General features: G+C 42.9%; 1 protein-coding gene across 2 annotated transcripts in view; it reads left to right on the top strand.

Annotated features, from left to right (window-relative positions):
* LOC139376470 (dynamin binding protein) overlaps positions 1-21,388 on the top strand; it is a 113,353-nt gene that overhangs the window by 27,245 nt on the left and 64,720 nt on the right. Inside the window, exons 1-4 of one of the 2 annotated variants that reach the window (XM_071119092.1) lie at positions 1,131-1,430; positions 1,752-1,906; positions 2,059-2,181; positions 12,703-14,940. In XM_071119092.1, the coding sequence (XP_070975193.1) occupies positions 1,762-1,906; positions 2,059-2,181; positions 12,703-14,940 (2,506 nt within the window). In that variant the 5' untranslated portion in view covers positions 1,131-1,430; positions 1,752-1,761. Of the gene's footprint in view, positions 1-1,130; positions 1,431-1,751; positions 1,907-2,058; positions 2,182-12,702; positions 14,941-21,388 lie in introns of those variants that run through there. The other variant, XM_071119091.1, reaches the window with a different exon arrangement.

The following is a 21,388-nucleotide window of genomic DNA, read 5'->3' on the forward strand; positions in this document are numbered from 1 at the left end:
AACCCCCCAAAAATACATTTCAATTCCAGGTTGTAAGGCAACAAAATAGAAAAAATGCCAAGGGGGTGAATAGTTTCTCAAGCCACTGTATGTGAGAATGCTGTTCATTGACTACAGCTCAGCGTTCAACACCATAGTGCCCACAAATCTCATCGGTAAGCTAAGAACCCTGGGACTAACGGACCACCCACTAGTAGTAAGGGTAGGCAACAACACATCTGCCACTCTGATCCTCCACACTGGGGCCCCTCAGAGGTGTATGCTTAGTCCCCTCCTGTACTCCCTGTTCACGCACGACTGCGTGGCCAAGTACGACTCCAACACCATCATTAAGTTTGCTGACGACACAACAGTGATAGGCCTGATCACCGACAATGATGAGCCTTTAGGGAGGAGGTCAGAGAACTGGCAGTGTGTTGCCAGGACAACAACCTCTCCCTCAATGTGAGCAAGACAAAGGAGCTGATCGTGGACTACAGGAAAAGGAGGGCCAAACAGGCCCCCATTTACATCATCGGAGCTGAAGTGGAGCTGGTCGAGTTCCTTGGTGTCCACATCACCAACAAACTATCATGGTCCACCAAGACAGTTGTGAAGAGGGCACAACAACACATTTTCCTCCTCAGGAGACTGAAAATATTTGGCATGGATCCCCAGATCCTCAAAAATCTGCACCATCGAGTGCATCCTGACCGATTGCCTCAATGCCTGGTATTGCAACTGCTCGGCATCCGACTGTAAGGCGCTATAGAGTGTAGTGCACCATAATTTGCAAATAAATTCATTAAAAATCCTACAATGTGATTTTCTGGATTTTTTTCCCCTCATTTTGTCTGTCATAGTTGAAGTGTACCTATGATGAAAATTACAGGCCTCATCTTTTTAAGCTGGAGAACTTGCACAATTGGTGGCTGACTAAATATTTTTTTGCCCCACTGTGTGTGTGTGTGTGTGTTAATCTGCCTCCACACGGCACCGGATCGCCAAGTCTAGTTCCAAAAGGCTCCTTAACAGCTTCAAGGCATAAGACTGCTGAACAATTAATTAAATGGCCACCCGGGCTATTTACATTGACACCCCCACCCCCTTTGTTTTTACACTGCTGTTTATTATCGATGCATAGTCATTTTACCCCTACCTACATGGACAAATGACCTCGACTAACCTTTATACCCGTTGTATATAGCCTCGTTATTTTATCGTTACTTTATTATTTAAAAAAAACAAATCGTAACTATTTACTTTAAATATATATATTTACCCCTTTTTCTCCCCAATTTCGTGGTATCCAATTGGTAGTTAGTTTTGTCCCATCGCTGCAACTCCTGTACGGACTCGGAGGTGAAGGTTGAGAGCCGTACGTCCTCTGAAACACAACCCAGCCAAGCCTCACTGCTTCTTGACACGACGCCCGCTTAACCCAAACAAAGGTTCTTGCTCTATTGTCATTAAAGATCCATGAGCACATATTTCAAGAGTAAGGTTGAGAACACAGGTGTCCTGGCTTAAATTTCCAACTTGCCCCTCATCATGGCCATTTTTACATTTGAGTCATATAGCAGATGCTCTTTGCAACTTAGTTAGTGCATAATTATCCACAGCTTCCAGTTTGGTCATTCAGCCCCTCTTTTCCCCCTGCAGATATTGCCTAAGTTGTTGCTATAAATGACAGTGTCAGTGTCATTGCATGGTCAAATATGCTTGAAACAAATACATGGTTGATTACTATTCATCATTCTCTCTCTGTTCAGGCGATGAGTGATGGAGCCGGGTTCGGTGGTCCGTGCCGTGTTTGAGTTCCTGCCCAGCGTCTCTGAGGAGCTGCCCCTCTTCACTGGCGACGTCATCGAGGTGCTCAACGTGGTGGATGAGTTCTGGTTGCTCGGAAACAAGGATGGAGTCACAGGTGCGGGTCAGGGTTTGAGATTAGAGGTCACAAATTATCTCTGCCCAGATTAAAGAATCACGTCACTGATCTCTCCTTTTCTCCTATGACTTATTGTCTCTTCTTCTTCCTCCTCTTTCTCATCAGTTGTTTTGCTCCATCTCCCTTTCCAGGTCAGTTTCCCAGCACTTTTGTGGAAGCAGTCACCATCCCCAGCACTAAACCAGAGGATAAACTGTATGTGTGTATCAACGACTTCAGTACTGCAAAGCCAGGGAGCCTACCCCTGCAGAGAGGTATGTGCAAGCACACACACACCTCTTTACTAGTACATAAATAAATGGTCACTTCAAAAAGGGGAGAAAAGGGTGCTCTCCAATGAATCAAAAGTTTGGGTATGTGGGTCTTATTAAATTGCGAGCAAGAATTGTGCTCCTGAAAAATAATCCCCTCAGAAAGATGACAGAGGCGCACACAATGTGGAAGCAGATAGCTAAGCTAATTATAGCCATAGCGAGTCAGTGGTTATGTGCTTGTAATGCTAACATTAGATGTATTGGCGCATGCAAACTACTTACTTGAGAAATACATTCATTGAAAATGTTCTCCTCGAGCTCCATCTAGCTAGCTGCCAATTTTGTGTCTGGGGGGGGGGGGGGGATGTTTACACCAGAGCACAAACGGATAAGGCTCTGGATGGGTTTCCTGCGTGTCCCATTTCTGCCAAATTTTGGAACCCAACCGATTCTAGTAATGTGTGCAGACGTGTCAGAACATTGTAAATGTGGGCGGCAACCCACATGAATAAGCTCAACTGAACCGTAGGATCTCATGTGAAAGGACAGGGATGCAGTGTTATTGACAACCAGTGACCAGTCCGGAAAACAATTTCTGAATGCTGGTAGTTAACTTCTCTGGCGCAGGCTGTCCGCTAGCGACCCACCTTGACAACATCCGGTGAAATTGCAGAGCGCCAAATTCAAAATACAGAAATGCTCATAATAAACATTCATAGAAGATACAAGTGTTATACATCTGCTTAAAGATTAACTTTTTGTTAATCCAGCCGCTGTGTCAGATTTTAAAAATGCTTTAAGGCGAAAGCATACCATGGGATTATCTGAGGACAGCGCCCCGCTTATAAAAGCATACAAACATTTTCAAGCCAGGTAGAGGAGTCACGAAAGTCTGAAATAGCAATAAAATTAATCACTTACCTTTGATGATCTTCATCTGGTTGCAGTCACAAGAGTCCCTGTTACACAATAAATGTTTGTTTTGTTCGATAAAGTAACTCTTTATTTCCCAATAACTCTGTTTTGTTCAGTAATCCACTGGCTCAATGGCGGTCACAGCATGCAGACAAATACATCCTAATAGTAGCGGTAAAATTTGTCTCAACATGTCAAACGATGTTTATAATTAATCCTTAGGTTGTTTATTGTCTAAATAAACTATAATATTTCAACCGGACAATAGTGTATTCAATAGAAATAAAAAAGAACGAAGGGCGCGCAGTCAGTCACACGCTCAAACCAGCTCTGGTTCATTCTACAGTCCATTTACGAAATGGTCTCATTCCTCCTAATTTTTCAGAAAACAAGCCTGAAACAATGTCTAAAGACTGACGTCTAGTGGAAGCCATAGGAACTGCAATCTGGGTCCTAACCCATTACATACTGTATAGGCATTCCATTGAAAACTGCACACATCAAAAATATCCCACTTCCTGGATGGATTTTCCTCAGGTTTTTGCCTGCCATATCAGTTCTGTTATACTCACATACATACATACATACATACATACATACATACATACATACATACATACATACATTATTTTAACAGTTTTGTAAACTTTAGAGTGTTTTCTATCTATTCTATTATATGCATATCCTAGCTTCTGGGCCTGAGTAACAGGCAGTTTACTTTGGGAACGCTTCTCATCCAGATGTCGAAATACTGCCCCCAAGCCATAACAAGTTAACTACTTCTGAGTCTGTAAACAAACTGAAAGGGTGCATCCTGCCACCTGGAGGGTGTTGTCTGAACAGGAATAAAGACAAGGTTGGTGATTTACTACCAGCTGAAGTTATGGAATATTTGTTCAGGAGTATAATTCATTGGCTAATTTCTCCTGATGATCTGGATATGATTGTGATCTTTCCTTAACCCTTAGTAAGTCCCACCCAGTTGACTACTTATAAATGGTGAAAGTACTCAATGGTGCTACAGATGCTGGTTCAATACCCGTGCCGGCCTCGACTGGGAGACCCATGAGATGACACTAGGTTTTTGGTTTCTCTCCCTCTAAAAACATAAATAAAATATTCTAAATAACAAACTGGCTTTATTTACAAATTAATAACAATGTCTCACCCCATGTTCAAAAATGGTCTTTTTCCTCACTAATTTTACTTATTTGAAAACTGAATGAACTCCAAAATATATATATATTTTCTAAACAAAGCAAGTTATTATTATTAATTTAGAATTATATAAAAGCCCGTTGGATATTCTCAGATATATTATTAACCCTGTTATTAGCAGGACAATATATATTGGTCGTGGCTCCCGAGTGGCGCACAATGGGATTGCCTTGCAGTTCTCCAGCTGTATCCACTGAAACAGCGGTGGCCGCAAAAGGTTCAATGCAAGGGGCGTTGGGATGGGCCCGCAGATTCGTGCACAGAAGACGGACCTAGCCCATGGGGAAGGGGGGTTGGAACCCCACCCCGCCCCACTGGGTAGAACAGAGCAACAATTTTTAAGGAGCATTTCACTAATCATGGCACTGACTGGGGAAACGTTCCTTCTGTTCTTAGTGCCAGTCTGCACGTTCAAACTAAAACAATGTAACTAATAACAGCGGGAAAAATGCCCCTTTTTAAAAATGAATTGGGAGGGCAGATATTATTAAATATTAAGGCATTAGACCTCTCACTAAAGGTGTCACTCAAAAGTTATACTTAAATCCGAACTGGATTTAACAAAAATGACATGAAAAGCACACATTTGTATATCCCAAACTTCAAGGTAATTGGAAAGTTAGATACAAATTATTTGTGACATTGGGGTTACAATAAAGAATGTAAACAAGATGCTGTGTTTTTATTTACAGTAGTGATGGATAGCTGGTGGCATTTTGAAAACAGATTTTCAAACACTTGTAGCCCGATTAGCAGGACAATAGACTCTTTATAGCCCGGCTACTGTAGGTGTGAACATCCCCCTACCTGCAAAAAATGACATTGTGACCAAAGAGAACAGACGAAATGGACATTGCTTTCATCAAGCCAGCCTCTTTCTATGGTGCTACCCGTTCCAGGGTTTGGACCGTAACCACAAGAGGACTTGAAAATTAGCCGGAGCTGAGAGGATCACCAAAACTAAAGGTATTTTTTATATATTTTTTTGTTATTGCCTATCAATGTGTAGGTGTACTGTGTAATAAAATCGATAATTAAATAAATAAAAACATTTAAAAAATCTTGTGTAATAAAAACATGAATGTTTTTTTTCCAGAGTATACAAACATGCCTACAACCATCCGTGGAGATCAGTGGACAAAGGGCTGGACAATGGGCCTCACCGGTTGTCAAGAAAGCGGTTAGTTTTGCTAGATTCTTAATGTGAACAAAGCATCTATGTGTTGGAGTCACTTTTAATTCTTATTTGATCTACCGTTTCTATCATAGGCCACTGTAATCGATGGGGCTCAGGGCTGTACCATTCTGTCATATGATGAAGGTGCACATGGATCAGATTCAAACTTTGAAGACCGAGATTGAGTCATTGAAGGCAGACCAGCAGAAAGAGAAACATTATCGGAGGGCAGAGATACGGGTGACAGTTGATGCATTGGTCCAGAACCAGGCGGCATTGGCGGAGAGTCAGGCGGAGAATGACGCTTTGAAGAGGGCGATGAAAAGAGATGGAGTCACAATCCATACCCGTGCCGGTGTGTCAGGTACACCTGTGACCTCTGGAACTCCACCTCCGACAGGCGGAGTCAACATACCTGGCGGGTTCATCAAGTTGTCTGTTCACCCTGACATTTCCATTCCTCTTCTAACAACATAACCAGGCACAACTGTTCACCAGGCACAGCAAGGGCCGTCTGGACCATCATACTGTTCTGCTATAGCCTAATAAACAAATGCAGGGGGGCTTATATCTTCAAAATTTTTAATTATCCAAATGTCATAGCATGTGCTGTATTTCTTCATCAGCATCTTTCTGCTTTCGTTAATAAAATAATGATGAAAATACATTCTAAATGCCGATTTTTATTTAGTTATGGATCCATAATGAATTACTAAGGGACAAAATATCACTGAATTGCAGAAATATTGGAACAAAATTGTCTAATGAAGGTAAACATGGTTGCTTACTGGAAAATACTTGTTGTATAGTGTCATTATGGCTATTAGCAGGGCTATATTTTGGCATTTTGGGCGGCGCACAATTGGCCCAGCGTTTCTCTCCCTCTAAAAACAAAAATACATTATTTTGGCCTTTATTCAGATTACATTTGTTCTCTTTGTTTTAAAAAACAAACAAAATAATTTCAAATATCGTTATATATTATCAAATTAATGAACGTCATATAGCCTCGGCACCAATGTAATGCTGAGTGACACTCACTCATGGCCTTGGATCAAAATAAATAAATAAGTACCAACATTCTTTCTGATAGGGTTTAATAAAGAAATGTTTTATTTATCCTGACCTGGACACCATGTACAGTATTATAATAGCCCATTATGGACTATTAGGACAATATACCTTTACCAACACCTCTCTGTATTTTGATACTTCGTGGATGGGGGCTCCCGCAGTGCAAAACACATTGCTACAGATGCAGGTTCGATAACCGTGCCGGCTGCCACCGGGAGACCCACGAGGTCGCTTTTGGTTTTAATTTAGAATCCTCCAATCCTCTATGTAATTATTGGCGGAGAGTCACGTCATATTTTTCGATATACTGTAGCCTTACGTAGGCGACATGGGTCTCACTAGTGTTGAGTAATGTGCTGTTAAACCTCTTAAACCCCCCCTACTTTTTTCAATTTCCGCCTGAAGACATACCCACATCTAACTGCCTGTAGCTCTGGCACAGAAGCAAGGATATGCATATTCTTGGTACCATTTGAAAGAAAACACTGAAGTTTGTGTAAATGTGAATTGAATGTAGGAGAATATAACACAATAGATCTGGTTTAGATAATACAATGAAAAAAAACATGTTTTTTTCTTTTTATTGTTGTATCTTTAAAATGAACAAGATAAAACAAACATTCGGGTAGGATGATGGGGCCAATTTCAGTGAAAAATATGAGAGGGCAACAGTACTTGTGCAAAGTTTCAGAATGATAACTTCCAAAATGAGTGTGCTACATGACATTTATCATGAAGTCACCCAGGTGTCCCACACAAGTAGCCCAAATGTACCCAAGTGGCCAAATTGGTGAAGGTATACATTTTGAAACAAATAACTATATACAAAATGCCAAAATGGTTTTCTAACACCCCCCCCCCCCCCCCAAAATAACATGGGTAACTATTTACACACTTTCAATATTTGGAAGACCCTCAGTCCTCTATCAAATCAAATGTATTTATATAGCCCTTCATACATCAGCTAATATCTCAAAGTGCTGTACAGAAACCCAGCCTAAAACCCCAAACAGCAAGCAATGCAGGTGTAGAAGCACGGTGGCTAGGAAAAACTCCTGAGAAAGGCCAAAACCTAGGAAGAAACCTAGAGAGGAACCAGGCTATGTGGGGTGGCCAGTCCTCTTCTGGCTGTGCCGGGTGGAGATTATAACTGGCCAAGATGTTCAAATGTTCATAAATGACCAGCATGGTCGAATAATAATAAGGCAGAACAGTTGAAACTGGAGCAGCAGCACAGTCAGGTGGACTGGGGACAGCAAGGAGTCATCATGTCAGGTATTCCTGGGGCATGGTCCTAGGGCTCAGGTCCTCAGAGAGAGAGAAAGAAAGAGAGAATTAGAGAGAGCATATGTGGGATGGCCAGTTCTCTTCTGGCTGTGCCGGGTGGAGATTATAACAGAACATGGCCAAGATGTTCAAATGTTCATAAATGACCAGCATGGTCGAATAATAATAAGGCATAACAGTTGAAACTGGAGCAGCAGCACGGCCAGGTGGACTGGGGACAGCAAGGAGTCATCATGTCAGGTAGTCCTGGGTCAGGAGACACTGTGGCCCCATCCGAGGACACCCCCGGACAGGGCCAAACAGGAAGGATATAACCCCACCCACTTTGCCAAAGCACAGCCCCCACACCACTAGAGGGATATCTTCAACCACCAACTTACCATCCTGAGACAAGGCTGAGTATAGCCCACAAAGACCTCCGCCACGGCACAACCCAAGGGGGGGAGGGCGCCAACCCAGACAGGATGACCATCAGTGAATCAATCCACTCAGGTGACGCACCCCCTCCAGGGACGGCATGAGATAGCCCCAGTAAGCCAGTGACTCAGCCCCTGTAATAGGGTTAGAGGCAGAGAATCCCAGTGGAAAGAGGGGAACCGGCCAGGCAGAGACAGCAAGGGTGGTTCGTTGCTCCAGAGCCTTTCCGTTCACCCTCCCACTCCTGGGCCAGACTACACTCAATCATATGACCCACTGAAGAGATGAGTCTTCAGTAGAGACTTGAAGGTTGAGACCGAGTTTGCGTCTCTGACATGGGTAGGCAGACCGTTCCATAAAAATTGAGCTCTATAGGAGAAAGCCCTGCCTCCAGCTGTTTGCTTAGAAATTCTAGGGACAATTAGGAGGCCTGCGTCTTGTGACCGTAGCGTACGTGTAGGTATGTACGGCAGGACCAAATGAGAGAGAGAGGTAGGAGCAAGCCCATGTAATGCTTTGTAGGTTAGCAGTAAAACCTTGAAATTAGCCCTTGCTTTGACAGGAAGCCAGTGTAGAGAGGCTAGCACTGGAGTAATATGATCCATTTTTTTGGTTCTAGTCAGGATTCTAGCAGCCGTATTTAGCACTAACTGAAGTTTATTTAGTGCTTTATCCGGGTAGCCGGAAAGTAGAGCATTGCAGTAGTCTAACCTAGAACTAATGCCTGTTCGCCTGAGGCTGATGCTATGCAGGTGTTTGTACACATGCCTATACACACACACTCATTGAAATGCACATGTACGGACAAACACACACACAAATAAAAATAATAACGTACATACTCATACTCAAACATATTCAGTTGACATTGCGTCTTGATTTTTGCATTGTTGTTTTCTTTTGATTTTCTCTTGTTCATATTGTTGGTGCATTGTTCCTCAGTTACAGTTGAGGAACAATGGGAAAGTAATTCTGCTTTGAAAGTTGATAAACTTACTTTTGAGAAAATGGCCTTTGAATGTTTTGGTACTACTACTGGAGACCCCTTCTTTGTCTACACCTATTCAGCATCGTTCACAACCTTTTAAGCTTTAGCCTCACCCATTTCTTTAAGGGTTGATCCGATTGTTCTGTACTAACAACAGCAGTCAAGCGCCCAAGCTAATTTGCTAGCTACTTCCAGACACAAATGAGAGAACAGCTCACAGAACATTACTCGCCCTAGCAGAGCTGGTTAGGATGTTATCCAGAGGGTTGGTGACTGCAACTGTGCTGTCAGATTGTCCGTTCGTAAATTCAGAGCGTTGCGCTCTTGGAGCGTTCTGGGGGCACACTGGACGCTCTGGCTGATGAGTGGGGTTAATCCGAATGTTCTGACCAACGGCAGTCAAGCACCCAAGTTAACTGGCTAACATTGGCTAGCTTCTTCCAGACACACTTCCAGAGAACACCCCACCCCACTCTGACCATTTTACTCGCCCTAGCAGAGTTGGTTATTCAGAGTGATGGTGACTGTGCTGCTGGCAATTACGCTTTTTTGCTGATGTTTACTGACACCGGCCATATTCAACGGGTGTTGAGCGTTCGTAAATTTGTTAGTTATTCTGCGCTCTGGTACACTCGGATGAGAGTGCTCATCGGAGTAGATGCTCAGACTCAATTTACATATGCAACCGAAATGGTTGCTTGCATAGTGGAGTCTTTTGTTAAGACATGTAGCTAGCTAGCTATTTAGGTAAACAATGAACCATAAATGAACCAACCATGACGTCACTACCCTGCATGAATCTGCAGGTAGCTAACCAACCAAGTTCAATGTTAGCTAGCTAACATTATAACCAGCCAAACAATGTCTTTGAGATTTGAATAATAAGATTGTTAGCTAGCTAACAGCACACTTTAAGTTGAAGTGAATCTACATTCTGTCAAAATTAGAAATGTGTACTATCTGAAAATGTAGCCTGCTAGACTCTTACATCATGATGGATACCAAGGTTGCCCTTAGTTTGAAGATGTAATCTGGTGACGGGTGTTTTCTCCATCTCTTTTGCTATCAGACTCTAATTCCACTGATTTCCAAACTCAGTCCTCCAGAAAGTGGAGAGCAACACTTATGCAGTTTCACTATACAATAGATTTAAAAAAAATTTAAGCTGCTTTAGATAGGATGACCTAGACATACTGACCAGCTCAAATAGACAGAAATATGGCAAATAGGGCTGGGCAATATGGCCAAAATATAATATCACGGCATTTATAAAAAAACATGGACGGTTTGACAGTATGTTGAGATTTTGAATAATAAAAGTTCTACATTTGCTCTATGAGTAGTGAGTGATCCTAGAGTGGCAACACAGACATTCTAAGGGATGTCAATGAGTCTTTCTCCATTCTGATTGTTTTATACTGTTCATTTCAACTTCAACCAAAACAATGTTCAGCCCTTTAATAATTTCTGCATTTCCTGCACTCAATTGCAGTGGTGGAAAAAGTACCCAATTGTCATACTTGAGTAAAATTAAAGATATCTTAATAGAAAATTACTCAAGTAAAAGTGAGTCACCCAGTAAAATACTACTTGAGTAAAAGTCTAAATGTATTTGGTTTTAAATATACTTAAGTATCAAATGTAATTGATAAAATGTACTTAAAATTATACATTTCAAATTCCTTATATTAAGCAAACCATTTTCTAGTTTCTTATTTACGGATAGCCAGGGGCACACTCCAACACTCTCAGACATAAGTTACAAACAAAGCATTTGTGTTTAGTGAGTTTTACAGATCAGAGGCAGTAGATGACTAGGGATGTTCACTTGACAAGTGTTTGAATTGGACCATTTTCCTGTCCTGCTAAGCGTTCTGCAACGTATTTTTAGTTGTCAGGGAAAATGTATGGATTAAAAAAGTACAGTATTTTCTTTAGGAATGTAGTGAAGTAAAAGTTGTCAAAAATAAAAAATAGTCAAGTACAGATACCAAAAAACACCTGAAGTAGTACTTGAAAGTATTTATACTTAAGTACTTTACACCACTGCTCAATTGAGAATGTCCACACTGCCACGTAGAGCTGCACGATATGGGCAATTAATCTAGGACTTATTTTTAACCAAATGTTGCAATTGCGATTTGACTTGCGAATTCAAGCAAAACTGTTGGAATCATGGAAATAGAATGACTAGTCTAATTATATAGTTAGAATATAATAGTGGGCACTATGAATACAGTGTTGTTTGAGATGACAGCGAAGGAAAATACCAGGAAGGAGTTATTGTGACAGGGTAGGAATTAAGTGTTCATGCGTATTTCCTAGGGGACCCTATAAGCTTTGGCTACATTGCATGTTTTCTCTTAGCTACTTCATGTAGCTAACATATTCCTGCTTTGCATATTCCTCATTGATTTAGAAGATACTGTTGCACAAACAACATGCTGATTTAGGTCTACACCATCACTGGTATTATCAGGCTGTATTAGCTAGCTACGTTTCCTCTTACTCAGTACATTTATTAGCTAGCTAGCTATTAGCATTAGTGGCTAACAATTAGCGTCTCACAAGATTTAGGGTAACTTGCTAAGAAAAGACAAACTAGCTGTTTGCTGATATAAGAAACACAAACTAATAGTGTCTTTATAGAACGCTAGTATATTTATATTAAGCAAAGTGAAAATAGCATTGTTGTCATCAACATTGTTGCATGTGCTGCATTGACCATGCAGGCTGAATGCTAGTGTCTCACGGTTGAGGAACATCAAATGGGCTCCTTGAGTGACAGGGGGCGTGGCTAGGTCTATGTGGAAAGTGGCACGGAGAGAAGGAGCTGAGAGAGATGACCCAAGTAGCTAAGTAAACTATAAAAATTGACATTGCACATGGCGTATCACATTTAACAAACCAAACATTCAAATACCGGTATAGAAGGTGAAGTAAAAACCCAAACCGGTCCCTGCATCAATACCGGTATATCATAAAATACGTTATACCGCCCAGCCCTAATGGCAGACCAATCCAAACTCATCTCTTGGGCATTTCCAGCACACTCATTATCTCTGCCAATCATGGCTAGCGGGAAGGTTGCTTTCTTTTTCTGTGGCTAAAACAACTAGGCTTGTAATTTATTTTATTCATTTTTATAGAAGGCATTAAGTTTGTTACAAGTTTTCTTATATTTACAGATGGCATACAAGTTTGTTTCCTGTGAAGGTGTGACTCGCGATATACGCCTAGTTTCCTGAAACGGGTCACAAATGAGGCCCAGAGTCAAGTTACATTTCCACCACCTGCTGTGACAGAATTCTCAAGCCATACAATATCTCATCTGACTTCTGCTCTTCTTGCTCTTCCTCATTCTTCCCTCTCTTTATTTCTTAATACCTTCATCTTCTTCCTCTCGTCTCTTTTCTTTTGCTCTCCCCTCCCTCTCTCTTGTTAGGTGACGTGGTGGCAGCCGAGAGCAGCGTGGACCCAGGGACGACCTGGCAGAGGGGGCGTAATGCCTGGGGCGCTCGTGGCCTCTTCCCTGTGTCCTGCGTGAAAGAGCTCCACCTGTCTGGTCAATCCAGGCAGCTGTCGGAGCGCAGCGCCCAGGCCCAGGCTTCCGAGCTCCCCCCATATGCCTTCGGCCAGGCCAGGGCACTCATGGGCCTCCATGCACAGCTCCATGAGGAGTTAGACTTCTGCAAGGGGGACCTTATCACCATCATCGGCCTACCCGAGCCTGGCTGGTTCCAGGGAGAGCTGGTCGGACGCAGGGGGGTGTTTCCTGAGGGATTTGTGGAGCTTCTGGGGCCCCTGAGGTCCCCACATGATACAGAGGTTGACCCCATGAACTACAAGACTGAACCTTTGACCTATGAGCCCTACAGTAGTGGGAAAGGTATTGAGGAGGTGTTTTCCAGGGAGGATGAAGAAGAGGAGGAGGATGGGGTGTATGGGGTAGCTCTGCACGACTTTCGGGCCATGGAGCCAGGAGAGTTGGAATTTGACGTGGGGGACCGTATCCGGGTGGTGAACACCCTGGAGGACGGTTGGCTGTCGGGCGAGCTGAGAGGGCGATGTGGGGTCTTTCCTCATCGCTTTGTCAAGATTGAGGATTATGGGCAAAACATGAGGGAAGACATGGAAGCTGTAAAAATGGAAGAGCTTGAGGACTATAGCAGCTACACCTTGGACTGCAGCTCCGGTCAACAGGACCATAGCCAGACGAAGTACGGTTCTGAGTGGAGACCCCAAGAGGACCACACTGTGTGGGACCTGGATTACTTTGATAGGGTGGAAGAAAGGATGTGGCAGGGGGACTCTGTCAGCGAGAGTCTTTCCCAGGAGACTGCAGGGGACCAGACCCAGGACAGGGGGGAGAGAAGAGATGGGGCTAAAGCGCAACCTCACAGGCCTACAGCCCCCCATGGGCCCCAGAGACCCAGCTCTGTCCCTCAGGCAAGGCCCAGGCTTCTCCCTCGACCTAGTGTGCCATCTCTGGGCCACAGGCATCACATCAGCCCTAACGCCACCAATAATGGTAGTAGGACTAGCCACCCTGATACGACCCTACCACCACTACTCAACAGAGCCCTTAGCCTAGCTACACCTAGCACCCAGTCAGCCTGGTCCAAAGGTAACGGCCACTACCTCGGAGCACTAGAGGGCGCCACCAGCAATGGCAAAGGTCCTAGTCTGGGCAAGGAACTGTTAAGTCTAGTGGTGGAGGGCCACAGGCAGAAAAAGCTGACCCGCCACTCTAGCGTCAATGATGCAGACTTGCTACTTGGTTGCCGTGGTGAGCGTAGGGCGCTGTCCCAGCGGAAGGGACAATGCTCCAATGGTCTCCTGCCCGCTTCCCTCACCTTGGATTCCCTGGCAACATCAGTCGGTGACCTGGAGACCAAGTTATCCCAACAGCTCTTGCAGTTTGAGAGGAGCCTGCCGGGGCAAGGAGGGGTCGATTTTGTCGGGGCTGCTGCTGGGGATGTTGTTGGGGCTGCTGCCAAGGACAATGGAAGCCGACAATCCAACATCTCCCGTCACTTTTCCATAATGGACTTCAGTAGCGAGAGCGACATCATGCGAGGCTCCTCTCACTCCCAACTGACCCTCCTCCAACCCTCTTCCTCATCGTCCTCCCTGGAGAGGTGCAAAACCCTTCGCCCCCCTCCCCCTCGTCCAAGAATCCTCCACCCCCCAGTTCGAGCTCCCTACAAACCGGCACGCCCTGCGCCTCGCCCACCCTGTCCCCGGCAACCATCCCCTCCCCTTAACAACCTCCAGCCCTTTGGACCCCTCTTCTACACCTGCGAGGAGGGGGAGGGGTATGTGACAGAGACTGAGAGCAGAGAAGAATCTGAACCTGCCTTCGGTGACCTGGCTCTGGAACAAGAGAAGGAGATGGAGCAGCACCTTGAGATGGACAGGGATATCAAGATTGAGAGGCAAAGAAAGATGCAGCAAAAGGAGGAGTACAGGCTGCTGCTGCGGCTGCAGGAGGTGGAGAAGGACATGGAGGCATACTCCCACACAGCCTCAGAGCTGAGGGCCATGCTGGAGGAAGAGGAGGAGGAGGAGGAGGAGGAGGATGAGACGTCCTGTCTGCAGACCCTGGAGAACCTGGAATTCTGCACTTACACCCTGTCAACTCTGGCCCTGGAACAGCAGCATCTACAGCAGCAGCTACAAGGTAAATGGCTTCACTTATCTCACAACAAGTTCACAAGAGGTCCACGAAAGGCTGCTTCAGAAACAGCCCTATAGGCCCTATCCTTTAGGTACTCTTGTAGATCTGAAAGGAATGTGTGTTGTTTAGGCAATATGGCAAAATCCCACTTACTCTATCAGAGGGCAAAGGTGAAGCTACTACCATATTCTCTACACCCATCCAAATCTTTCAGATCTGAACAACAGCATCAGATACTAGGACAGAGAGAGATTCATATAACAGGCACTGAATATGGAACGGCAACAGAATAGGGAGCCAATGTTGAATTTAAATGATCGGGTTTCAATCCTGGATCGTCTGCTCAATATGATGCTATTCTGCTTCGCTAAAGGCTAGGTATGCTGCATGCAATCAATTCATACTAGTGCCAAAATTGACCTCTGAACACTGACCCAGGAAAAGCAGCTGTTATAAAGTACGGGTTATGTTTACAATTGGGGAGATTGATGCCAGAGTTGGCTCATAAAACCAGTTAGCAACCTGGCCCTTAGACCAAAACCTGATGTTGTCACCAAGTGTCAGATATAAAATTCATTCCAGAATTGGCTTGGTCTCCCAAATCCCTGTCAGCACCCCTGAGGTAGGTGCTGTGTAAGGTAAGGTCAGAGGGTCCCCTCTAACACACTGGCCAAACAGATCCCTGGTTAGCAGTAGAGAAAAGGGACTTGTTCTGCACCCACCGTCGTTTCTTTTAGGTTGGCTGCTGCATCTTCAGTCCAATCTCTAATCTCACAGAGAGACAAACACACCGAGGCTAATCTCAATTTGGTAACCACATCTTATTTGAATAACTGGGCTGTCTATCTCTCCACAATCATCGCAGGCCACAAATGGGGATGTACATACATTTGCATAATGTTTAAATGACTGTTAAAGTGTGTGTATGTAGGAAAAGTAAGGGGATACCTAGCCAGTTGCAAACTGAATGCATTCAACTGAAATGTGTCTTCCGCATTTAAGCCAACCCCTCTGAACCATTGAGCACATAACACATTGTGGCTCCTAGCCACCCAATTAAATGAATCATGTAACAATTAAATCATTAGGAATTTGGGGCACCACAGAATACGTTTTTTAACGAGTTAAAATCTCCCGAATTAAACTCTAGAAGATATATAACTTATATATTGATAACAGTCAATTATTAAATCATTACCTCATATCAATTCTCATTCTGAATACTTGTAACCTTCTTGGATCTGCACAAACCCCAGCCTTGAGCATTATTCAGTACTGCACAAATTGGTTTAATTATTTATTTACTAGCGAACAAAATAACACAGAATACACATTTACATGAGACAAAGGTCCCTAGTGGACTGACAAGATATGACAGCTTATTACACAGCGATGGAGAAGGGGGTGGGGAAAATAGATAGAGAAACTGACATTTATTGTGGATACATTCTAGGACTGTCCTCACATTAATCATATGCCTTGCACATGAACGGCCACCCGTTTGGAATAAGAAAATAATGAATGTATTTACGTGTTGAATGCATTTAGTTCGTTGTTTATCTCGGTCGGAACCAAGCCCTCTCAGAAAGTTGTTTCCTGTGGGCCACTTGTACATGCTCTGATTGTCCACCAGAGGTCACAATGTCCTTCCTTCACAATGGGCTGTTTCCGAAGAACAGTTACTTAGCTGTACCAGTGATTGTCTGAGAGGGGAGTTTTCTTCTCCTCTTCCTCGGGTACATAGTCAAAGTTACAAACCACTTTACACTTGCACCTGCAGACTGGCGGTGTCCTGGTCTGGAAAGTTTGTTTTCTTCACCTGGTGTTGAGTTTCAGAGTTTCTAACCATTTCAACGTGTGGACCACAGTCTCATGTCTTTCTGGTCTAATGGTTGATTATTCAGTGTTCGGCTCCCGACCACTTTACATGCCAGCAGTAACTCGGCAATGTACTGGTCTGATACGTTTCTCCTTAGCCAATTCCTTTTTAACCCCACACACGTATGTATGTATGTATGTACAGTGCCTTGCGAAAGTATTCGGCCCCCTTGAACTTTGCGACCTTTTGCCACATTTCAGGCTTCAAACATAAAGATATAACACTGTATTTTTTTGTGAAGAATCAACAACAAGTGGGACACAATCATGAAGTGGAACGACATTTATTAGATATTTCAAACTTTTTTAACAAATCAAAAACTGAAAAATTGTGCGTGCAAAATTATTCAGCCCCCTTAAGTTAATACTTTGTAGCGCCACCTTTTGCTGCGATTACAGCTGTAAGTCGCTTGGGGTATGTCTCTATCAGTTTTGCACATCGAGAGACTGAAATTTTTTCCCATTCCTCCTTGCAAAACAGCTCGAGCTCAGTGAGGTTGGATGGAGAGCATTTGTGAACAGCAGTTTTCAGTTCTTTCCACAGATTCTCGATTGGATTCAGGTCTGGACTTTGACTTGGCCATTCTAACACCTGAATATGTTTATTTTTGAACCATTCCATTGTAGATTTTGCTTTATGTTTTGGATCATTGTCTTGTTGGAAGACAAATCTCCATCCCAGTCTCAGGTCTTTTGCAGACTCCATCAGGTTTTCTTCCAGAATGGTCCTGTATTTGGCTCCATCCATCTTCCCATCAATTTTAACCATCTTCCCTGTCCCTGCTGAAGAAAAGCAGGCCCAAACCATGATGCTGCCACCACCATGTTTGACAGTGGGGATGGTGTGTTCAGCTGTGTTGCTTTTACGCCAAACATAACGTTTTGCATTGTTGCCAAAAAGTTCAATTTTGGTTTCATCTGACCAGAGCACCTTCTTCCACATGTTTGGTGTGTCTCCCAGGTGGCTTGTGGCAAACTTTAAACAACACTTTTTATGGATATCTTTAAGAAATGGCTTTCTTCTTGCCACTCTTCCATAAAGGCCAGATTTGTGCAATATACGACTGATTGTTGTCCTATGGACAGAGTCTCCCACCTCAGCTGTTGATCTCTGCAGTTCATCCAGAGTGATCATGGGCCTCTTGGCTGCATCTCTGATCAGTCTTCTCCTTGTATGAGCTGAAAGTTTAGAGGGACGGCCAGGTCTTGGTAGATTTGCAGTGGTCTGATACTCCTTCCATTTCAATATTATCGCTTGCACAGTGCTCCTTGGGATGTTTAAAGCTTGGGAAATCTTTTTGTATCCAAATCCGGTTTTAAACTTCTTCACAACAGTATCTCGGACCTGCCTGGTGTGTTCCTTGTTCTTCATGATGCTCTCTGCGCTTTTAACGGACCTCTGAGACTATCACAGTGCAGGTGCATTTATACGGAGACTTGATTACACACAGGTGGATTGTATTTATCATCATTAGTCATTTAGGTCAACATTGGATCATTCAGAGATCCTCACTGAACTTCTGGAGAGAGTTTGCTGCACTGAAAGTAAAGGGGCTGAATAATTTTGCACGCCCAATTTTTCAGTTTTTGATTTGTTAAAAAAGTTTGAAATATCCAATAAATGTCGTTCCACTTCATGACTGTGTCCCACTTGTTGTTGATTCTTCACAAAAAAATATAGTTTTATATCTTTATGTTTGAAGCCTGAAATGTGGCAAAAGGTCGCAAAGTTCAAGGGGGCCGAATACTTTCGCAAGGCACTGTATGTACAGTGTGTGTGTGTGTGTGTGTGTATATGAAAAACTGAGTTTAAATGTATTTGGCTAAGGTGTATGTAAACTTCTGACTTCAATTATGTGTGTGTGTGTGTGTATGTGTATATATATATATATATATATATATATATATAGCATAGGAACTGAGAAGTGGTCTGTGGTCACCACCTGCAGAACCACTCCTTTATTGGGGGTGTCTTGCTAATTGCCTATAATATCCACCTTTTGTCTATTCCATTTGCACAACAGCATGTGACATTTATTGTCAATCAGTGTTGCTTCCTAAGTGGACACTTTGATTTCACAGAAGTGTGATTGACTTGGAGTTACATTGTGTTGTTTAAGTGTTCCCTTTATTTTTTTGAGCAGTGTGTGTATATATATATATATATACTTGTACTTGTGTATATGTGTGTGTGTTGGCCAGCATCCCGGAGTCGCCTCTTCACTGTTGACTTTGAGACTGGTGTTTTGCAGGTACTATTTGATGAAGCTACCAGTTGAGGACTTGTGAGGCGTCTGTTTCACAAACTGGATGGACTTATCCTCTTGCTCAGTTATGCACCGAGGCCTCCCACTCCTCTTTATATTCTGGTTAGAGCCAGTTTGCGCTGTTCTGTGAAGGGAGTAGTACACAACGTTGTACCAGATCTTCAGTGTCTTAGCAATTTTTTATGGAATAGCCTTCATTTATCAGAACAAGAATAGACGTGTGTGTGTGTGTGTGTGTGTGTGTGTGTGTGTGTGTGTGTGTGTGTGTGTGTGTGTGTGTGTGTGTGTGTGTGTGTGTGTGTGTGTGTGTGTGTGTGTGTGTGTGTGTGTGTGTGTGTGTGTGTAATATATATACACACACTTTACATTTAATTTTTTTAATATACCATTATTTCCCCCCCCCGCAAACTCTACCACCCCTCCAATTGGCATAAACTAATAAACAGTAACACTTAGGCTTCTACTTCCAGCTTATACGTACTATACACATTTTACAGACACTATCTATTTTACAATAGTTATATTTAGTTTGTTTTTAGTCTTGACAATCCAGTTTGATTTCTTTTTGCAATATATTTGTAAATGCTGTTTCACAAATGTTCTGAACCTATATACATTTTACAGACCCATATGTTTTACATTGGTTATCTTGTTATTAGTCCCAACCTTCAGCTCCATTCAACCTCTCCCATCTATCTCTTAAACACCATCCTTATTGGATTTCTATTTGCCATATATTTGTCCACTGTGCTGTGGTGCTTCACAAAAGGTTGACTGTAGGCATTTTTGGGGATTGCTGAAAATGTACCAGAATTATTTATTTATGCAAACTACATAGCTCTGATTTTAAACCAGTTACTAATTCCCCCTGTGATAAGGAAGTAAAATAAAAATGTAGTGCCTCAGAATGAGGCCAGTTCCATTTAGTTTTCATTTGGGACACTTTCAACTGGGATTACTGTAGTATGGCAAATATTTCTGAGCAGACAAGATGCAACCAACCAGCTTTTTGATAAGATTTTTATCAAGAGTATACATTTTTTTTTGATGGAACAGTTCAATCCAAAGTCAAAGTTCAGGTCTACCTCAAAAGTAATGTCAAGAGGTGTTTAATGCCTTCTATCTGTTGTGTAAATCCAGCTCCAAGCCCTTTGCCTCATCCCCAAAGTAATGGAAAAGCTTTGATTTTGGAGTGAACTGTCCTTTTATGTTGTCCAAAACACACAGTCAAGTCTGGATTCCAAGTCTCTCTGTACAAATGCTTGTTGCTAGAAGCTGCTATAGCAAAGCTATATACGCTATACCAACACAGGCTCTCCTCAGGGATGTGTTTTGTCCCCACTTCTGTACATCTTGTACACTAATAGTTGTACTAGTTCCCATACTGACAGACACCTCGTTAAGTTCGCTGACGACACTGCCTTGATCAACCTGTTGCATGATGATGAGGAACATCATGGCCCGGTTCTAGATGACTTTGTAGAGTGGTGTGAGGAATCACACTTGGTCCTCAATACCAACAAGACCAAAGAGATGTGCATAGACTTCAGGAAGCGTACAACACCTACCTCTGCAACATCTATCAGAGGTCAGAATATAGAAATTGTATAGGAATATAAATATCTTGGTGTCCACTTGGACAATAAGCTTCAGTGGAGTAAATGTACAGACCTGATCTACAAAAAAAGCCAACAGAGACTGTACTTTCTAAAACAGTTGGGTTCTTTTAATATAGACTGTACTATACTGACTGTTTTACAAATCCTTTCCTTTGTTTGTTGGTTTGGTAATGCCACTGTCAGCCAGAGAAACATGCTGAGAAGGAGTATTACCACAGCAAGCAAGGTACTTGGAGTCAAACAGACAGGCCTGGATGAGATCTTTAAGGTCAGGGCCCTCCGTAAGGCTCACAAAATCATTTTAGACCCAAGCCACCCCCTGTACCTGGACTTTGAATTACTCCCCTCTGGGCGCAGGTATAGGGCACCCCTCAGCAGGAAAAATAGAACGAGACAATCATTTGTACCAGGTGTGATATCCCTCCTAAATAGCTCGGGCGAATGTTCCCATTGACTCCATAAGGCCAGCAGGCTAGTCTTTTTTAAATTGTATTTTATTTCTTATTTCTTACTATTATTATTTTTATTGGTGCGTAACTGTTATGATAGTTGTGTTGTCAATCTTGTTTTGTATTTAAACGCCACTTTAAATGTAAACATGACACTGCAACAAAATTTCCCCATGTGGACAATAAAGTAAGTAAGTAAAGAACTCTCGTTCTTTACTCACCCAAATGGTTGACGAGG

The sequence above is a fragment of the Oncorhynchus clarkii genome, chromosome 20 (assembly GCF_045791955.1).
Source record: "Oncorhynchus clarkii lewisi isolate Uvic-CL-2024 chromosome 20, UVic_Ocla_1.0, whole genome shotgun sequence".
Lineage (NCBI taxonomy): Eukaryota > Metazoa > Chordata > Actinopteri > Salmoniformes > Salmonidae > Oncorhynchus > Oncorhynchus clarkii.